Below are 18,734 nucleotides of genomic sequence, written 5' to 3'. Positions count from 1 at the left end.
AATTTTCTCCTCTTTTATAGTTATAGTTTTTGTTTTACCTAGTTCCATAATCTATCTGGGTTTATTTTGTATGTATGATTCAAGAAATGTCTGTAATCTTATAGTTTTCTAAATGCTATTTATTGAATAATCCATGCTTTGCCACACTGATATAAAATGACACCTTTATCATATAATGTATTTATGAGTTCTCTTCTACTCCCTTCATCGTTTGATTCGTCTGATAATACTATTCTTCCTTAATTAATATAGTTTATTGGAACCTTTGAAATCTGGTAGAGGAAGTCCCCCAAAGTTCTCATTTTTTTCAGAGTTTTCTTAGCTAACCTCATGCATTTTCTCTTTCAAAAGGGTTTGACTTTATGTATTTTTAAAAGTGACAATTTTACTTAATTGCTCTTTCAACGAAAAGACATACAAATACAATTTTACTCGTTTTAGAAACCAAGTACAGGATTACTGAATGAGTTTCACAAAAGAAGAGATTTTAGTTAAGCAAGGATTGATGACAGCAGTCCATCCATTGTCTGGGGTTGTCAATTACAGAAGGCATGGCAGTGCACACTCCGTGAACAATACCAACTAGGAAAGTCAAACAATAGGCATCTTTGTTTCATATTTTACTAGAGCTCTTTGTCATATTTGTAGTATGGATGCAAAAAAAAACATAGGAAGGAGATAGTTAATATTAAAAGTACATATGAAATATTAGCAATTTGGAGCCACTTCAATGTTTGGAGAAGAAATATTTTATTTATCCAAACAGCTTGCTCAAGGAGAATCAAAATGCTGATCACATCAAACATTTAATAAGGCTTAAGTAGAAAAATTTACTTAAGTCTTTCATTTAGGATTAAAGTATGTGTAGTTTATAATGCAAATTTATATGGAAAGTTGCAAAATGTTTTGTGCTTAGAAAAAATGATTTTAAAATTAGTTCATTTTCTTTATAATATATGGGCATAATAAACTTTGCTGACCAAATTCAAAGTAAAAGCTGATTTAGATGATTCATGTATTGAATGGGTTTTAAATTAGATTGTTAGGATCCATGAAAAAATCTGTTGGGATTTTAATTGTCGTGCATTGAATTTAAAGATCATTATGGAGAGAATTGTTGTCTTTAGGATGTCAATTTCTCCTCTCTGGGGTGTAAATTGTATCTTCATTTATATGTTGTTGTTTCAGGTAGTCATGTTAATCTTGCCCAGTTTTAGTTTGGTTTACTCCAGGATTTTGTAATTTTTTTCCATTCATATAAGAAATACTTATTGGGTGTCTATCACATGCTAGTCACTATCCTAAGTACTAGGGATACAAGATTGAACAAAACAAAGCCCCCACCCTTATCAAGCTTATATTCTAATAAGGCATCAGGCAATTGGAAAACAAACAAGTAGAAATGTAATGTCAGGTTATGAACAGTAAAAGAAACTACACAAGAGAGAGGAGGGTGAGGTATATGGTGATCAAACCACAATTTTTCAAAAATCACTTACCTTATGTATTCTCCCCCCCCCACCCCCCCACCCAGTCACTTCATTTTACTACTTCGCATTTTCAGTAAATACATCCAGGTGCAAACAAGGCTTATTTCACATTAGTATATTAACTGGTTGTTTTGTCAAATAAACGCAATTCTCTTTAAATAACCATCTCCTCACTTCACGGCCAGTCCAGAAGCAAATGAGAGCAAATTTTAGTGCCTCTAGGGGGTATATCACCAATTAGGCATGAAACTTAAAGGGAAGAGGTCAGGGTGAGGGGCTGGTAAGAGGCCATGGTCAGCACACAGGCTCAGGCCAGGCCCCAGGGGTCAGGAGCCTTTGTTCCAGCCCATCCAGCAGTCCTCAGATGTCATAGTGGGATGAACATTCATTCTCCAGTTCCAGTCTGGGAAGTTCCTTCTAGAGGGAAAAGCAAGAAGGCAAAGAGAAACAAATGCCAAAAGCACTAGGAGGGAAGCAGTGGGCTCCCTCCCTGTTGCTGCGGCCTGGCATTGATGGCACCCACCGCCTGGAAGCTCGTGTTAAAGTTCCAAAAGTCACAATGCAGTGGCAACAAATGACCAAGGACAGGTCAGGGAGGGGAAGGTGAGTGTGACGGGCTGGAGGCAGGCTGGGATAGGAATGAGGGCTGACAGTCCACTGAAAAGGTGGCCTTTCACGGTTAGGCACAGACCAGAGTGGAGGGAACGTGAAGGGGGCCTGGCAGAGGCCCTCAGGAAGACATACTGATCTGAGGGAGCTCACAAGGCTGAATATAACGTAGATTCTCAAACGAGGGAGCTGTACTGAGTAGACAAGGTGGCCAGAAAGTCCCTCTGTGAGTAGAAGCTACCAGAGCAAGACAGGAACGAGATGATCACCCATGCTCCTGAGGAGAGCACCAGGGATGGTGAGAGGGAAGTGCATCCAAGCAGCGCTGTGGGCTCTGGGCTAGCCTGAGAAGCTGGGAGGCATGGCTCCCGAGTCAAGGGGCCCCCTTTCCCTCAACACCAGTCCCTAGGAAGTGGTTTGTAATCAGACCCGGAGGAAGAACAAGGCCCTTCCATCACCTCTCAGTCCCAAGGGGAAGGAAGGGTAGGGAAGAGTGAGCAGGGGTGGGAGGCAGGAGCAGGAAGGGTATGCTGGTTCTTCTTCCATGGGGAGATGGGTAGTAGGAAGGTGGCCGAAGCTGGTTTGTGGGAGTGTAGACATCATGTGGGTTACCCAGATTGTAATAGTCTCTGGCAGCCGCTTCTGCAGCTTTACCTTCAGCTCCAGGAGTGGAGGGGACTTCAGGGCTGCTGACTGGAGGTTCCATGGGCCTAGGATGGGGCACACAACCCATGACCCCATCCATCATGGGAGGTCCTGGAACCTCAAGTGGGGGCAGTGGATACATTCCATTGACAAGGGAAAGACCTAGGTCCCACTGAGCATGTAAGGAATACCCATAGACTCTATTTTGGGGGCTTCACCTTGGGAGGCTTGAGATGCCACTTGCAGTATCTGTTGTCCAAACATGATGGCACTCCCTACCATAAAGGTCAACTTGTATGTCTCAGAGCCTTCCCAGCCACCTCCTGCTCCAGCCTTCACTGTCCTCTTGATGTAGTTTGCACCAAACACAGGCTGCTTGATCTCGCAGTCCTTCATCAGATAAAACAGCACCATGAAGGACTTCTTGGTCTCTTTGAAGGCCACAGGCACCTTCTTCATGTCTTTGAACGTAAGTTCCACACAGTATTAAAACATTAGGATGCTCTCAGTGTTGTTGACGATCATTCTGCCACCCTGCGAGTGATTCTTGTTGAGTACCATAGTCTCTTGGGAAAGGCCCGTATGTTTTTTTCTATCCTACCCCCCAACCTTTTATGTATTTCAGTAATGGTTATTGTGATTTTAAATAAGATTCTAAAACCCTCTATTTAGGGAGGTGTAATGTAAATTAAGATTATTAACTTTGGTGACAAAAATTTATATATTTAAAAGCATAACACCTGTTTCTTTTTCCCAGATAAAATCATTCCACTCAAATTTCATTTAGGTTTAAAGAAACTTAAAAAGAATATCTCTTTTTCCAAAATATAATGAGGGCATGTATATAATACTGGTTCATCTATCTAATTGTTTTTACTCAATTCAACAAAGTTCTGTAGGAGACACTAGATGATGTCAGATAAGTGAGACACTCTCTTTCCCCTTAGGGAAGCTGGTGATCTAGTGAGGAATTAAGAAGCAATTACAAAGAACTTTCATGCATATCTGAGAGTGATATATTCCTGGCCCATAGACCTTAATCAACTATGACTATGAATTATTTTAAAAAATGGATGAAAGAAGTGATAAATGATGGATGTATAAACCAAATACTGTTAAGACTAGAAGAGAGAATAATTTTTCATAACTAAGGGATAAGAGAAAGATTGTTAAAAGAGGATATGTTTGGTCTTCATTTAGAAAAATGACTGAGATAGGAAAGGACATTTTGAGAACTTTTGGAGAAGAAACATAGAGGCAGAAACTGTGGCTTTTTCTGAGTGAAATAAGTCCATGTAGATGTGTATCTGAGAGTGAGTTGAGGGTGATGGTATTAGAAACTGAAAATATGGTCAAAAGCAAATTAGGACCAGATATTGAGAGCCAGGAATGCTGTTCTGAGGTGTCAGAATATTATTCAGTGGGAAACAAAATACATTTTGTTCCATAAAAATATCTCTTGTGTAGTGGTTTAATGCAAAGGAGTTGCATATACTCATCTACATTTCTGAAAGGTAGTGATTTGGGGATGTATAGAGGATAGATTGACATGGAGCTAGATCAGGGACAGGGAGACTATTTAGGAAATAGTTATAAAAGTTCAGATCAAGAATACATTGGATACGGGGGTGGCTGGGTGGCTCAATCATTTGAGCATCCAGCTCTTGATTTCAGCTCAGGTTGTGATCCCAGGGTCATGAGATCAAGCCCTGTGTCAGAATGGAGACTGCTTAAGATTCTGTCTCCCTCTGCCCCCTCCCTCACTCATGCGCGCTCTTTCTTTCTTTCTCTCTCTCTCTCTCTCTCTAAAATGAAAAAAAAAATACATTGGATGAGAATAGAAGGAGGAGAATAAATAATAAACAATCTAAGTAAGTAAATTAAATACAGGGTCAGGAGAAACTTCATTAAAAGGTGAGATTTTAGCAAAGACATGAAAAAGGTAAGTGAGTCACCAAGTGAGTAGCTGGGGGAAAATCATTCCACACAAGTGGAATAAACTGACATATTTGACGAATAGTAAGAAGCCAGAGTGGACATGAGGAAGACCAGTAGGAGAGGAGCTCAGGGAGGCAATAGCTCTGGGTGGAGAGTATCAATCACGTAGAGCTGCATAGGATATTACAAGTCTTATTCTAAGTGAAATGGGTGTCGGTCAGGAAGTTAACAGTAAGTAGATGGAGAGTTTGCATCATTGGAATAATTTGAAATGAGTTTACTTACAAAGGGGCTATTTACAAGATATAGGTGTAGGAGAATCATGGGGTATAGTGTGGAAATCTACGGCTTACCATAGAAAATTCCAAAGCTTTGAGATAGGTATTTTACCAGTTTAGAGAACGGAAAGTGGAACAAAAGGCTGAAACAGAGAACAAGGTATGAAATGAAGCTGGAGAGGTAGGCACAAGCAGATATAGTTAAGGAACAGAGTCTTAATGTTTTTTGTTTTTTTTGTTTTTTTAAGTTTCTAGTTAAAAATCCCCGTTAGTTAACGTACAATGTAATATTAGTTTCAGGTGTACAATATAATGATTCAACACTTCCATACATCACCTGATGCTCATCAAAACAAGTGCTCTCCTTAATCCCTGTCACCTATTTCACCTATCCTCCCACCCATCTCCCCTCTGGTGACCATCAGTTTGTTCTCTATTGTTAAGTGTCTGTTTCTTGGCTTTTAATCTTGAAAGGAAAAGAAGGATCTATTAAGCGGGGAAGGGAACTGATGAAATTTATATTTTAAAATATAACTTTGCAGTATTAAAACTGAAATAAGGAGCAAGAGTGGGTGTTGGTAACCAATCAAGAGGCTTTCATAGCAGTGCAGGTAGTTTGGGATGGTGGAAATAGAGAATATTAATGGATTTGAGGAACATTTAGGAGAAAAATAAGCTGGAATTTCTAAAACATGCTATATATGGGAAAGTGAAAAGATTCCTGAGCTTTTTGACTCATGTAAATGAGTAAATGTTGATGCCAGTCACCGAAATAGGAAACTTTAGGACATCTGGTTTTGTGTCATTCAGTTATTTAGATTTTGGACATGTTGATTATCAGGTGCCAATGAAATATCCATTTGGAGTTGGTGGTTAGGCTATTGGTGATCAGAATTAGATCTTAGAGAAGAGGTTGAAGATATAATTTAGGAATTGGAGTAGGTTGAATAGTGTGTCCCAAAAAGTCGTGTCAACTCAGAACCTCAGAATGTGACCTCATTTAGGTATAGGGTATTTATAGATGTAACTAGTTAACATGAGGTCATACTGGAATAAGGTGGACCCTAAATCCAATAGTTAGTGTCCTCATAAGAAGAGGAGAGGATACACAGAGACCCAGAGGGACGACAGAGGCAGAAACTGGAGTGGTACAGCCACAAGCCCTGAAATGCCAAGGATTGTCAGCAACCACTAGATCCTAAGAAAGGGCAAGGAAAGGCTCTTCCCTACAGCCTCAGAGGGAGCATGACCCAGCCCATATCTTGATTTCAGACTTCTAGCCTCCAGAACAGTGAGAGAATACCTTTTTGTTGTTTTAAGCTACCAAGTGTATGGTAATTTGTTATAGCTGACCTAGGAAATTAATCCAGGAATTGTCAGTGTAAATTGAGGTATAGGTAAGGCTGCCTAGGGAAAGCACACAGATAGAACAGGGGTTGCACACTGGCTCTGATAGTGCCCATGGGCCCATTTTTGGCAATTTTGACAGTTGTGTTACGCTCCAATTGTTCTTTAAATAGCAGTAAGACTGGGCAAATGTGATACTTGGTTACCATGAAAATTGATGATTACCTATTTTATTGTATCTAGCTGCTTCACACACTTATTTACCAACTGAAAGCACTTGAGTTTGCAAAATCTTTCCTCAAAAAAGTATAAAGGGTGAGGTAGGATTAATTCTTATGCATTAATCCTTATGTCTAATTTAATAGACAGAAAATAACAAACTGTCAGGGGATATGATGAGCATCAGGCCTCAAATAAGAGAGCATGGTATCATGGAACCAGAGGAAGAGAATGTTATAAAGAGGGAGCATCAGAACCTCCTGAAATTCACAGTAAGAAAAGTACTGGGTTTTATCTCATAGATGCTAGTGGTGAGGGAAGCAAGAGCTGTTGGAGTAACATGGTTAGATGTGTCTATTTTAGAAAGATAATGTTACTCTTAATGTAAAGGATGGACAAGACTAAAGGAAAAAGAAAAAGAATTAGTAGGTATTACATTTACCTAGTCAAAAGCTAATGAAGACTGAAAATGAAAAGAAGGTATAATTAAGAGGATATGTTTGGGGCGCCTGGGTGGCTCAGTCGGTTAAGTGTCCGACTTCGGCTCAGGTCATGATCTCACGGTTTGTGGGTTCGAGCCCCGCATGGGGCTCTGAGCTGGTAGCACAGAGCCTGGAGCCTGCTTCGGATTCTATGTCTCCCTCTCTCTCTGCCCCCTCCCCTGCTCAATCTCTCTCTCTCTCTCTCTCTCTCTCTCTCTCTCTCTCTCTCTCTCTCAAAAATAAATAATAAAGATTAAAAAAATTTAAAAAAAAATAAGAGGATATGTTTAAGCATATAATTAAGGATATAACTAAAAGAACTGGGGGATTAAAGGAAAGAATAATAGAAGATGGTTCTAAAGTTCAAACTTGTTTAGTTAAGTAGATAGTAATATTATTAACATAAGAAGGAAAAATTAGTAGAATCTCTACTTTTATGAGATGGATGGATTTCTAAAGCCAACAGAGAAGAAATGGGAGAGATGAAAAAAAAAAAAAAGGAGACTTTATCTATTCCAAAACTATCATTTAAAGATAGCATAAAAGTGATCCCCGGGGAAATAACTGATAAAGGTGGTTAAAGCTCACTTTGACTAGATCTGAATTTATGAACACAGTTAAATAGGAGATAAATATATAACAATAGAAACAGTGAACTCTGTGACTTAGATTCAGGACATAGAAGGGAGCTTCATTCTTCACTGCAGTCAGAATGAAGCTGGTGAAATAGGTTCCAAAGATAATATTGAACCTGCACATGAAAGGCTTTGTTTGACTTTGAGGGTGTCTTGTCTCTGTATCAGTTGTTTGCTCTTTGTTAAAAAATGAGCAGAACTGTGAGGCCACCATGACCTCAGTCACAGAGGAAACTGTGATGTAGATTCAGAAAACTTCAAGGAGATTCCACAACCACCAGGTGTCCAAAGGAGAGAGGCTTTAATGGCATTTCACATAGCCCTGAGCCAAGGCTGGCAGTATCTATAAACTGCCCTAGGATCTTAGGTGTTTTGGCTAGGGGTTCAGGGAGCCATATACATTGAGTAAGACTGTCCTTCTCCCACTACAGTTAATGTAGGGTTGGAGAGGAAGCTCTCTTATACACAAAAATTACCCTTCTATATAGGCCTTTATTGTGGGAGTAAAGAATAGGTTTATGAGCCCTAAGGAACACCATAACCTTTCTCTACTCTCATCACCTTCATCAGCACAAATTAGTGAACATGTGTAAAGTAAAGACCATCTTTTATTAGCCTCCAGTTTTCTAATGACAGCCCCATGTGTTCAGAAGTCTTTTCTGCTGGCTTCCATGTTTGTGTCATCTAAAATAGAGAGGGATACCAGGAATCCTATGTATCCCTGCCTTCATCTTCCCTTTATTACTAGAAATCAATTGGGAATCCCAAAACTCTGCATTCTTCTGAATAATTCCCACCCCTCTCTTCCCTACCACACACTCACAGCTTCACCACTGTCTTTCTAAAGACTGCCAGGACTAATCCCATCATGCATTTAATCTCTATTCCTGTCTACAAGAAGAGAATGGATGTGGGATGGAGGGGGGCGACAGGGAAGACCCAACTATTTTATTGGTTAGCATGTTTCCTAACTATTCTTAATAAAATAGCACAAACCCATCTCTCTAGCCCCTTACCCTTTACAGTAAGCTCTAGATATTTCTCTTTTTGGTTATAAGAAAAAAAAAAAAAACTTTACAGTTATTCTTTCATTTAGCAGTAATCACATCTCAGTAAAATTGTAAAACCTTAAATAAAACTCAACTTGCTATTTCAGGTCATCTAGGAAATAGAGGAAGTAGTCCAAGGATCCCCAGGACCTGGATAGGCTTCAAGGGCTCCACAAGTCCTATGCATTTGTAATTGAAGTTGTTTATATAGCTTGGTGGTTAAGAGCATGGCCTCTGGAGTCCCGATTGCCTAGGTTTAAATCCTACCTCACCATGTGCTATATTTTGCAACTGAGGCAGTTTACTTAACCTGTGTGTGCTTAGTTTCCCTAGCTAAACCATGCGTATAGTACTGTACCTACCTCATAGAATTGCTGTAGGGACTAAAACTAGTTAATACATTTAAAGCAGTTAAAGCAATAGTGCCTCACAATATTAAGTGCTGTATAAACACTAGCATTATTATTATTTATATTCCCAGAGGAAGGTCCATATCTTCCATCTGATTATCAGTAAGGCCTATCATAAATCTTAATTTATGAACAGAAGGAAACCACTTTCACAGGCTTCTGATCTGCATGAAATTTAAACTTTCTCTATTTTAATCAAAAGTCATCTGATCCTTTATAGCAGAGAAATGTATTTAGTTGAATCTACTTCAACAGTATTTTCTTTTAAAGAGTTTTTTATGTTTTCAAAGTTTTAATTCTATTTTTACTTTTTAACCTAATAGAAAATTTATATTTTTCTTATTTTTCTTTTAATTGTCATAGTCTTGATAAAATTTAAGCTCTTATTTTCCAGGCTTCAATTTAAAAAAGAAACTCATTTGTTTTCCTTTTCAAAACCCCTATGTAATTAATAGTTTTGCATTAAGGGTTTGGACATCAGCAAATCATGTACACAACTCTGTAAGTGAGTTGGGCAAAAGATATGTGTGATTAAACTGTGAATGTTGATTTTTGTTGTTGTTACTTAAACCATATATGCAATTGAGCCAAATTGAATCACAATTGAAAATATTGCAGCCTGTTAATACAAGGAAGAAAGAAGAGCTTATACAGCTGTTCTTTTTCTGGAAAGTGAATATAGTGGCTGAAAAAATAATTGATGCTTCATCATTGTTAGGGATGAATTAATATTGTTCTATAATAAATTGCCAAATTTCATTTAATAAATCATTTTTTTTTTTAGAAAGTCAGGTCAGCAATAAATGGCAAGAATCTCATTACTTATTTCCTATAGTTACACTGAACATAAAGAGCACTTCCATTTTAAATTGCTCTTGCTAAATCTTAGAAAAAATCATTTTGGCAAATTGGTTAGTATCAGACCTAGAGCTTAAACACAAAACAGCTGTTGTTGAAAATACCACTTTCATAACATTAATATGCTTTCAATTAACAGATTGGAATGAACTGTTAAACATTACTACCTCCATGTTTAACTACTGTTTGACTCTCTCAATAACTGCTTTTCTTTCTCAATAGATTGTTTACTTTAACTGAAAGAGGAAGAATCTTATTTAAATAATCCATATTTTTCCTCCATCTGCAGAAAGCACCCAAGACAAGTGGGGATTTCCAATGTGCCATTATTTAAAGGAAGAGAGATGGTGCTGTGGTCGTAATGCCAGAATGTCAGCATGTTTGGTATGATTATATTTTTTTCTGGACTAAGAACTTTATCCAGATGTTACAGAATTTATTATTGTTGGCTGATATCATGAAATAAATGCCAAGTTTTGCAGAGCATCATTATTAATGCTTTTGTGCATTGCAAATTTTGATTAAAAAATCACTTGCCCTTCCAGCATTATCTACTTTACATGCAGTGTGGTAACAATTTATAGTTATACTTTTTTACATATAATCTTTTATATATAATTACTTTAATTACCATATAAAATGTACCAGCTACCAAGTGTTAAACACCGAATTAGTTCAGTGCTTTTTTCACAGTTCTGTGGTATGTTTGTATGTGTTTATAGTAGATCATTTGGTTTACTAATTTTTTTTTTAATGTTTATTCTTGAGAGAGAGTGAGACAGAGTATGAGTGGGGGAGGGGCAGAGAGAGAGGGAGACAGAATCCAAAGCAGGCTCCAGGCTCTGAGCTGTCAGCACAGAGCCCAATGCGGGGCTCCAACCCACAAACTGCAAGACCATGACCTGAGCTGAAGTCAGATGCTTAACCAACTGAGCCACCCAGGCGTCCCTCCTAATTTTTTATAGAATGGGAAAGATATTAATAAGGTACCTGGAAGTAACTATCTAATTAAATAAAGCCTTTAATGTGCCTTATTTGGCTTGTGTCCTTCCACCTAGAACACTTTAACCTGTGGTATTCTCTGTTCATGGTGTTATGTTAGTTTATAAAGAATAGGTGCACATTAAAACATCTAAGTTATTTTTTGTCATTAGAAATTTCAAATATAGTTGATCAAATAATGTGTTTGATGTCCAACCCCAAGATAAATTAATTATTCTATGACCATTATTTCTCTGCCAGTTTATACAGCAATATAAAAAATAGCACACCAGTGTTCTAGGTCACAGATCCTAGTATTATCATAGAAATCTATTTATGCTCAAATAATAATTTTTAAAGTCCTCTTAAAATGCTTTTCTTGGAAATTATCTTGTTCTTTCACTATATCTGCTAGTAATGTTTATTCGGGGTCATGTTATAGTGACAAGTAATTCTTGAAATGACTTAGTTCTCAGAATGCAGCAGCCAGGATTATACCCTTCAGGCAAGAAATTAGGGAATCTGACTAACCTAAGAAAAAAGACCTAATGATGCTGGCATCAGGGATTTTACAATAAAGCAGGACACATGTCACCTTTATGATAAAGCCCACAAGTAACAGTCCTCACTCATAAGCACAGTACTTCTACTCACATTTACAATACCCCCATTTTAATTATCAACAGACAGCCAAGGATCACTAGATGTATAAGGAAAATCTAACATGAAAGAACAGAGATCAGAAAAACTGAAGAAAAGCAACTTGGAGGAAATGGAGACTATACAAAATAAAATAATATAAAATAACTATTAATATCCCTTACAGAGATAAAAGAATATATGGTACCCACAAAACAAAAATGTTTGCTATAAAAATAAACATTCAAAGAAACATAAAGAAGAGGTTTTGAAAAATAAATTTTAGAATATTTAATGTATAGACCACACTGCACTTAATAACTTTCTCTGCCCAATGTGAGCTTCCTATGGAATGCCCCTCTCCTTGGCTCCATTGCAGTCCCTGACTACCTTGGCTTCTTTTTTGGATGCTAAGGAACATTTTTTTTATGTATTTTTTGTTAATTGTATTTTACTCCATAACTGACCTTTTCCACAAATAATCAAAGTTACAGGGGTTAAAAAAAAAAAAAAAGAGATCGAGAAAGGAGAACTTTCTGGTGATGCTTTGAAAAATTGTTAAGGGTACTAACCAGAGATAAATTTTAATTAGATTAGCACAATCATGTCAGCATACTTTAAGCTTGATAAAACTGCAAAATATTTTCGATTAACACTTGGTATATATTTTCTTCATTATCTTTATTTATTGGCCAAGAAAAATACTAATGTTTGCAAGAAACTTCTTATCACCTACCTGGTTATCTTTTATTACGTAACCAAAATTTATCATTTGTATTTCTAAAGTCCTTCATCAGCAACACATACTAAAAGTAGTCTTGGTATTGACTACTTTTAACTAGTTATTCTTATCTAAAAGTAGACACTTTTATCAACACCAAACAATTTATTATTAAAAACCCATGTTTCTTTATTCAGTTCAGCCTGTTAGCCAAAGCTGTAACACAAAAATCTAATCTGAAATGAGCACAGACAGTACTGTAAAAGAAAATCAATGTTTTCTTCAATAATAAACTTATTCTGGGCCTGTTGCTATTTAATTTAATATGAAAGTTATGTAATAATTTGCTCCTGTATTCCTAAAACTCTGGCTCTAGATGTTAGGTGAAGGTATCGTTCAAGTCTTTGGAGAATTATAATTTTTTTCTTCAAATAATTTCTGCGAAGCAACTTCTTATACAGTGAACTCATTTACCCACTAAATCTTAATGGTATGAGGGCAGATGAAGTTAAGGTTCAAAGAACAAGTTTTTACTTCCTGCTCACTTGCTAACTAGCTATACAACTATGGCAACTTATTTTACCTTGCCAGTGAACTTGTGCCTCTGCAAAAATTGTACTTACACAGGATAATCTGTAAATTATCTTTCAGTTTTAAAAGTATGTGAGTTATTATTTATGAAGAATAGCAACCTGAAGCAAACATGGGTATTCTAAAATTGAATAGGAAGTATATGTAGATCTATTATATTTTACTACTCTATTTTGAAATATTTTCTAATTAAAATTTAAAAAATAAAGGTAAATATTGAAATATTAATGTAATTCAGTTATAAAACTTTATAAATGTAGAAATGTTTGTCTCTTAAAAATGGAAGTTTTAGAAGCCTTTATTCCATACTGAAACTATGATAAATCTTTCAGATGTATCTTTTATATATGTTTGGTTATGCATATTTACTGGAAATATGAGGAAATACTTTGTAAAATCATCTGGATCTTAAATAAATATAAATGTAAAACCAGATATATAGAAAATTGTAAAAATATGTATTCTTTCTCTTTTGGGCACTTGATCATATGTGACTTTGATTTGAATTTGTAGACCAGGCCAACCAAAACTATACATACTATCCTAAACTAAATTTTCACCTATAATCTGTTCAGTAAAACCTTGTATAATAAAAGGCAACTATATGCTTATAAAAAATTAGAAGAGAATACACTTAGAAGTAGTATATAAACATGTTTATTATATACACACATATAATAATAGATTTGGATTTGATTGTTTCAGCTAAACAGCTAAAAGTGAGCCAAGACCATGTTCTTTTATTTCTTTCGTTTTCTTATTCTTTTTAAAATTCAAGGAGTATATACAATTGGGTGTGTATGTGTTTGTGTACATGACACACATCTATTATAAATCAACCCTAGAGTATACAACTATACTGGTTAACATTCCTCAATGATATTAACACTTGTAAATGTGTAAACTTACACATTATCACTTAATTAATCTTTTTAAATGTCACTTTTATAAGCCTTTATACAGTGTGTTTATAAGTCTTATAAGATAAGACTAAATATACCAGCAGTCTTTGTCTTACTTTTTTCTCCTTATTTTTTCTCTAAAGGCATTGGAACGGGTTGCAGTTGGCCAAGGGGTAAGTACTTGTGTTTACTCTAATACAGCAGATGGACAGGATAGTTTTCTTAAAGTACTCTTCTTACTTGACCTGCTGATGAACTTAAAACCTGAGTCTTCTTGTCACCTCTTCATATTCAAATTTGTACATTTTTTAGAAGTTTCTCTTTAAAAGAGAAGTGAACTTCCAGAAAAAGGAAATTGAACTTTTAAGAAAATGTCCACATTATATTCTTGTACTAATGTGTCATTTCTTCATAATACACTAAACAGTCTATGAATATTTCCAAAGACTGCTATTGCTGACTATCAGGCTCTTATGGGCTTAGTTGGAGCAAAGATAAACACAGTATAGCATTCAATTTATTTTTTAACTACAGTCCAAAACACAGACCTGCATTGTTTTTTTGTTGTTTTTTTTTGTTTGTTTGTTTTTCCTTATTAACTTGATTGGTCATTAGTTGAAATAGCCAAATGGACTTGCCCATATAAACAGAAGTTAAATATATCCCCCAAAATGTCCATAAAATTGCCTTATTCTCTATTTTATGATTGATGAAACATATTAGGAATTTCTAAAAGTTTTTTTAGCTGTTCTTTTTAAGCTTTTCACAGGATTTTTCTTGTTGGACCTAAATGTTAGAAATCTCTTTTTGCTTCTTTTCAAGGAACATTAATATGTCAATTTGAATTTTTTTAAATAATTATAATTTAAAATGATAATAGCAGCAAATATATACTGAGTATTTGCTCTGGCCCAGGCTCAATGCTAAGAACTTTTTTTCTTAAATATATTTGTTGTTCCTATCTAAAAATTGATAAAAGCTGATTTTTTAAAGGCATTAGGGCATATTGTTGAGGTATGTGGGCTTTCGTCTCAAACTGCTGGTTTGCAGTTGTACTGCTTATGAGTCTAGTGGTTCCCTAGGATCTGAAAGAGAAAAGAGCCTTCATCATAATGTCCCTGTGCATTTTTGTGGTGTTTTTCAGTTTCCCAAGTGCTTATTCATGTTTACAGTCAATCTTATAAGTTGAGTATTATCCCAAACTTACATGAGAACATGATACACAGCAAAAGTTTAATAGTGCATTCTACCTCCCTTAATTAATTGCAGAGTACTGACTTCCAGCTTAGTGCCATCTCCACTAGACCTGTAAAATGCATGCCTAAGATATATACTTTAAGCGTGTGCTTTTTGCTCCCTCCGATTTAAGATGCATTAAAGTGTTAGGTTGATTTATCATTTGTGAAGGAGAGAAAGTAAACTCTGAGCCACATCCAGTTTATTCTTGGAATTGTCAGACACAGGGTGCTGGGGAGATGTTGACTCCCTTCCCACATGCCTCCATCTGTATTTACCAGGATGGATAGACCCAGTTATCCCAGGAATGCACGTTTGAAGGCACTTCATAATTCTCTTCCCTTTCTCTTAGCAAACAGCTGTAAGGCTCTTATTTATTCAGGATAACTAAGGAATGATGATTTATTCTATCCTGTTTTTATTTCTCTGTGCATTGCATTTCTGTATGATCTCTTGTTTAAATGCATTTCTTGGGTTTTTTTTTTTTGTCATCTTTAACCAGTTTTTAATAACAATATAAATATGCATTCTTTTCTAAATTACCTTGATACCGTTTATATAATTTTTCTCAAAAGCATAGGTATGGAAAGCTTTATTTTTAAGATTTTTTTTCCTGACTGAAGTATTGAATAAAAACTAATGACACCATCCCTGCCCAAGTGTCCAAGAGGCCATATAGCATCATGGCTTTTATATGTGGACATCAGAGCTAGGCTTCTTCAGCTCAAATACCAGCTCAACTATTTTTGGAAGTTTCATGTAAAATTCATGTAAAATTAAAGTTCCTGTTTATTGTATAGCTAACTAAATAAAAAGTTAAGAACTTTATAAACCATTTATAATACTAATATTTTACTTCATGTAGTAATATATTTCTAAAAATGCCTTAAATGTCAATAGAACAATAGGTGTCAATATATGAAAGAGGATTTCAGCATTTTTGTGAGAAAACTGAAGGGATATGGGGAGAAGGAAGGGACGGATGATAGAGATTTTTGGTACTACAAAAAGAATTACTCAAGATGAAAAAAATGCCAAATGAAAAATATGTGCAGAGATGGAAAATTTTGAATGATATGTTTTGGAGCAGTCTTCTAGAAAGAAAGTTTACAAATCAGAGTTTGTCTTACGTCAAGGCGTTGCATTTAGAAAGAGATTTTATTTAAGAAGTATACCTTTTGAAGGTTACAAATTTCGTAGGAGTATTCAAGTATGTCTGCTTTCAGTGCATTATTTTAGGAGCTGAACTGGGGACTTTGGTATTCCTAACACCATTTCCGACTAGAATCACCCTCCCCACTATCCCCACCATCTTGGAAGGATATGACACGTGCCCTTTCCAAGTGCACTGTCAAAATCCTGCAAGTCAGACATTCTCCAGTGATTTAAGAAGTCAGTGCCATTAGGTGAAGATGCAAGAAACAATGGTTCACCCTCAGCTCCCAACTTGTGTTTTTTTGTAGCCTCAGCGCCTGGGGCCCACAGTGTAGGAACTTGAGGTCAGATGGGGAGAGGAGCAGTAGAGTAAGTTTTCTATCTGAGCACACAGGCAAAATTGTATTTTATGCTAGACTCCATCTGAATCCAAACATATTCTAGTTGAAAACAGACGAAAATAACAATGTTGTGCTCTGAAGGAAAAGGGAAAGAAGTTTGACTCAGGGAATTTGTACAGTGTACTGAACTCTGTCTTTAAAACTACCAGTCATTGCACAGTTTGGGGTTTTCACCTTATTAGCCTTCTCAGGACCATTCAATATTGTTGGCCTCCCTCCACTCTGGCTCATTTTTCTTTCCCCCTTTTTTTTTTTTTTTCATTAGAAACTTTGCATGGAAGCAGGACTGTTGCTGATATTATTTTGTATTGGATTTATTTACACTGTCATTAAGAGTTCTGTGGGGATGTGGATAGAGTTTGGGTGACTTTTGTAGTTTCTTAGTTTAAGTGCCCCTTCCTTTGTTTCAGTGAAGTGTTTTCTTTTATACTTTTTCAAAACTATCATGCTTCCCTGAGGCCCTTCTCTTCATCCATATCTTCTTTGCTTTGGAAAACCTTCATGGATACCTAATCCTATATCCTTCCTGAGGGACAAAAAGACATGCCCTTTTCAATTCTACAGTAGCCAATGCTATGATCTTTTAGACCTCAGACATACTTTTAGCATGTCCTTATTTACAATAGTATCTTCTCTTTCTGGGTGTGAATCGTAGGTGATATGATCTCTGTTCCACCACCATTAGGACAAATCCATGTTCACTTCTCTTTTGCATGTATTCTACCTTACTGCTCTCTTTTCGGCTCCAGAGCTGATCTTGCTGGTCATGAAAGTTTATTTCTACATTTTTAACTGAACGCACTGCATTTGGGACATTAGCTCATTTTTGTTTGATTGTGCTGTTTCTTCCCCCATTCACTACCATTTCTTTTATAGTTTCTTCTATTTTCATGCAGAATTGCTTCCTTAGTATTAGCCTCAGGGTAACCATTTAACTTAGAATGGAAAAATTATAAAAGTTTCCTCTATGTTTTGCAATAAAGTCAGATTTCTAACATTCACTTATGTTCCTGACTCTCTAGTATTGATTCGATTTATGTTTTTTATTTGTTTCTTGTGCTTATATTTATGTACATTTTTTTCAGCTGCCTACTGAATCACTCTTCTATCGAGCTGTCCTTCAGGATATTATTAAAGAATGTTATGGCATCACCAAATGGTAGGAGGATTTTATTTTAATAAGGATAACTCTGTTGTCTTATAAGTGAAGTGATTTTTAGCCTAGGTGAATTTATTCAACGTCACTATTTTTTTAAAAGAAGCTTTGAATTTGAGCATAATGTCAGTAGTAACAAAGAAGTATGCAGCAACTGTATCTTAGATTAATCATTATTAAAGTGGGGGCTCTAATGTTTCCTTTTTGTCCTGAAGCATTGTGTAATGATAAAATAGTCTGTGTCAGTTATAATTTAAAATTTTAGAAGTAATGAAATGTTATATATAAGTAATTCAGTGAATATAATGTTATCATATAGCAAGGGTTACATTTAAAATGTTTCACAACCAGTACAGCCTAAACACTTAACTAATGAGAACAGAAATTGATCATAAATAATTGTGGCCCAGGTACTACTGGTAAATAATAGCCCTGCACATGTTTTGTTTGCTGTTGTTTTTTCCAAATAATGCATTGCTTATACAGAGAGGCAGGAATGGGAGAATTTTTCCATAATATTGGTTCAGTAACTGCTGTACTCAAGCATACAGTTGCAAGTCTGGCAAATTTCATGAATATCCTCTTGCTAATTACAATTTTAGGATTCTGATAGCCATTTGGTTGTAATAGGATTATTCTTCAGATTAAAATAGGACAGTTTTAAAGTTCTCAAAAATGGATCCACACTTAACAGAGATAGAAACTATTTTTAGATTAGTTATTATTTCTCTGTAAGAAATAAAATAACCTATTTTTTTTACTGATAGAAATTATGACATATAAATATCTACTATACCATTGGCTTAAACTATCATTTCTGTGTAACTAACTCCCAAATCTTATTGCAGTCTCCATTTTATTTTCCACATGTTTACCAATCTTTAAAATTGTCTACAAATTAATTTCTCATGCTTTCCTGAAAACTAGCTCCCTCTCTTGAGTTCATCACAAGATACTGATTTTGTTGAAAAAAATCACAAAATTTTGCAGAT

General features: G+C 35.8%; 1 protein-coding gene and 1 pseudogene across 9 annotated transcripts in view; one reads left to right on the top strand and one right to left on the bottom strand.

Moving 5' to 3' along the window:
* Positions 1-18,734, top strand: part of METTL25 (methyltransferase like 25) — a 155,980-nt gene that overhangs the window by 69,775 nt on the left and 67,471 nt on the right. For all 9 annotated transcript variants that reach the window (XR_009265499.1, XR_009265500.1, XR_009265496.1 and 6 more), the window contains exons 6-8: positions 10,250-10,344; positions 13,938-13,967; positions 17,672-17,745. Coding sequence is in view for 3 of the 9 variants with exons in the window: in XM_058741892.1 (XP_058597875.1) it covers positions 10,250-10,344; positions 13,938-13,967; positions 17,672-17,745 (199 nt within the window). In the remaining 6 variants the exon portion in view is untranslated. The remainder of the gene's footprint in view (positions 1-10,249; positions 10,345-13,937; positions 13,968-17,671; positions 17,746-18,734) is intronic.
* LOC131519153 (WW domain-binding protein 2-like) lies at positions 2,523-3,305 on the bottom strand (annotated as a pseudogene).

The sequence above is a fragment of the Neofelis nebulosa genome, chromosome 8, assembly GCF_028018385.1.
Source record: "Neofelis nebulosa isolate mNeoNeb1 chromosome 8, mNeoNeb1.pri, whole genome shotgun sequence".
Classification (NCBI taxonomy): domain Eukaryota; kingdom Metazoa; phylum Chordata; class Mammalia; order Carnivora; family Felidae; genus Neofelis; species Neofelis nebulosa.
The sequence above is the reverse complement of the archived record's forward strand: the minus strand, read 5'-3'. Positions and strand labels throughout refer to the sequence as shown.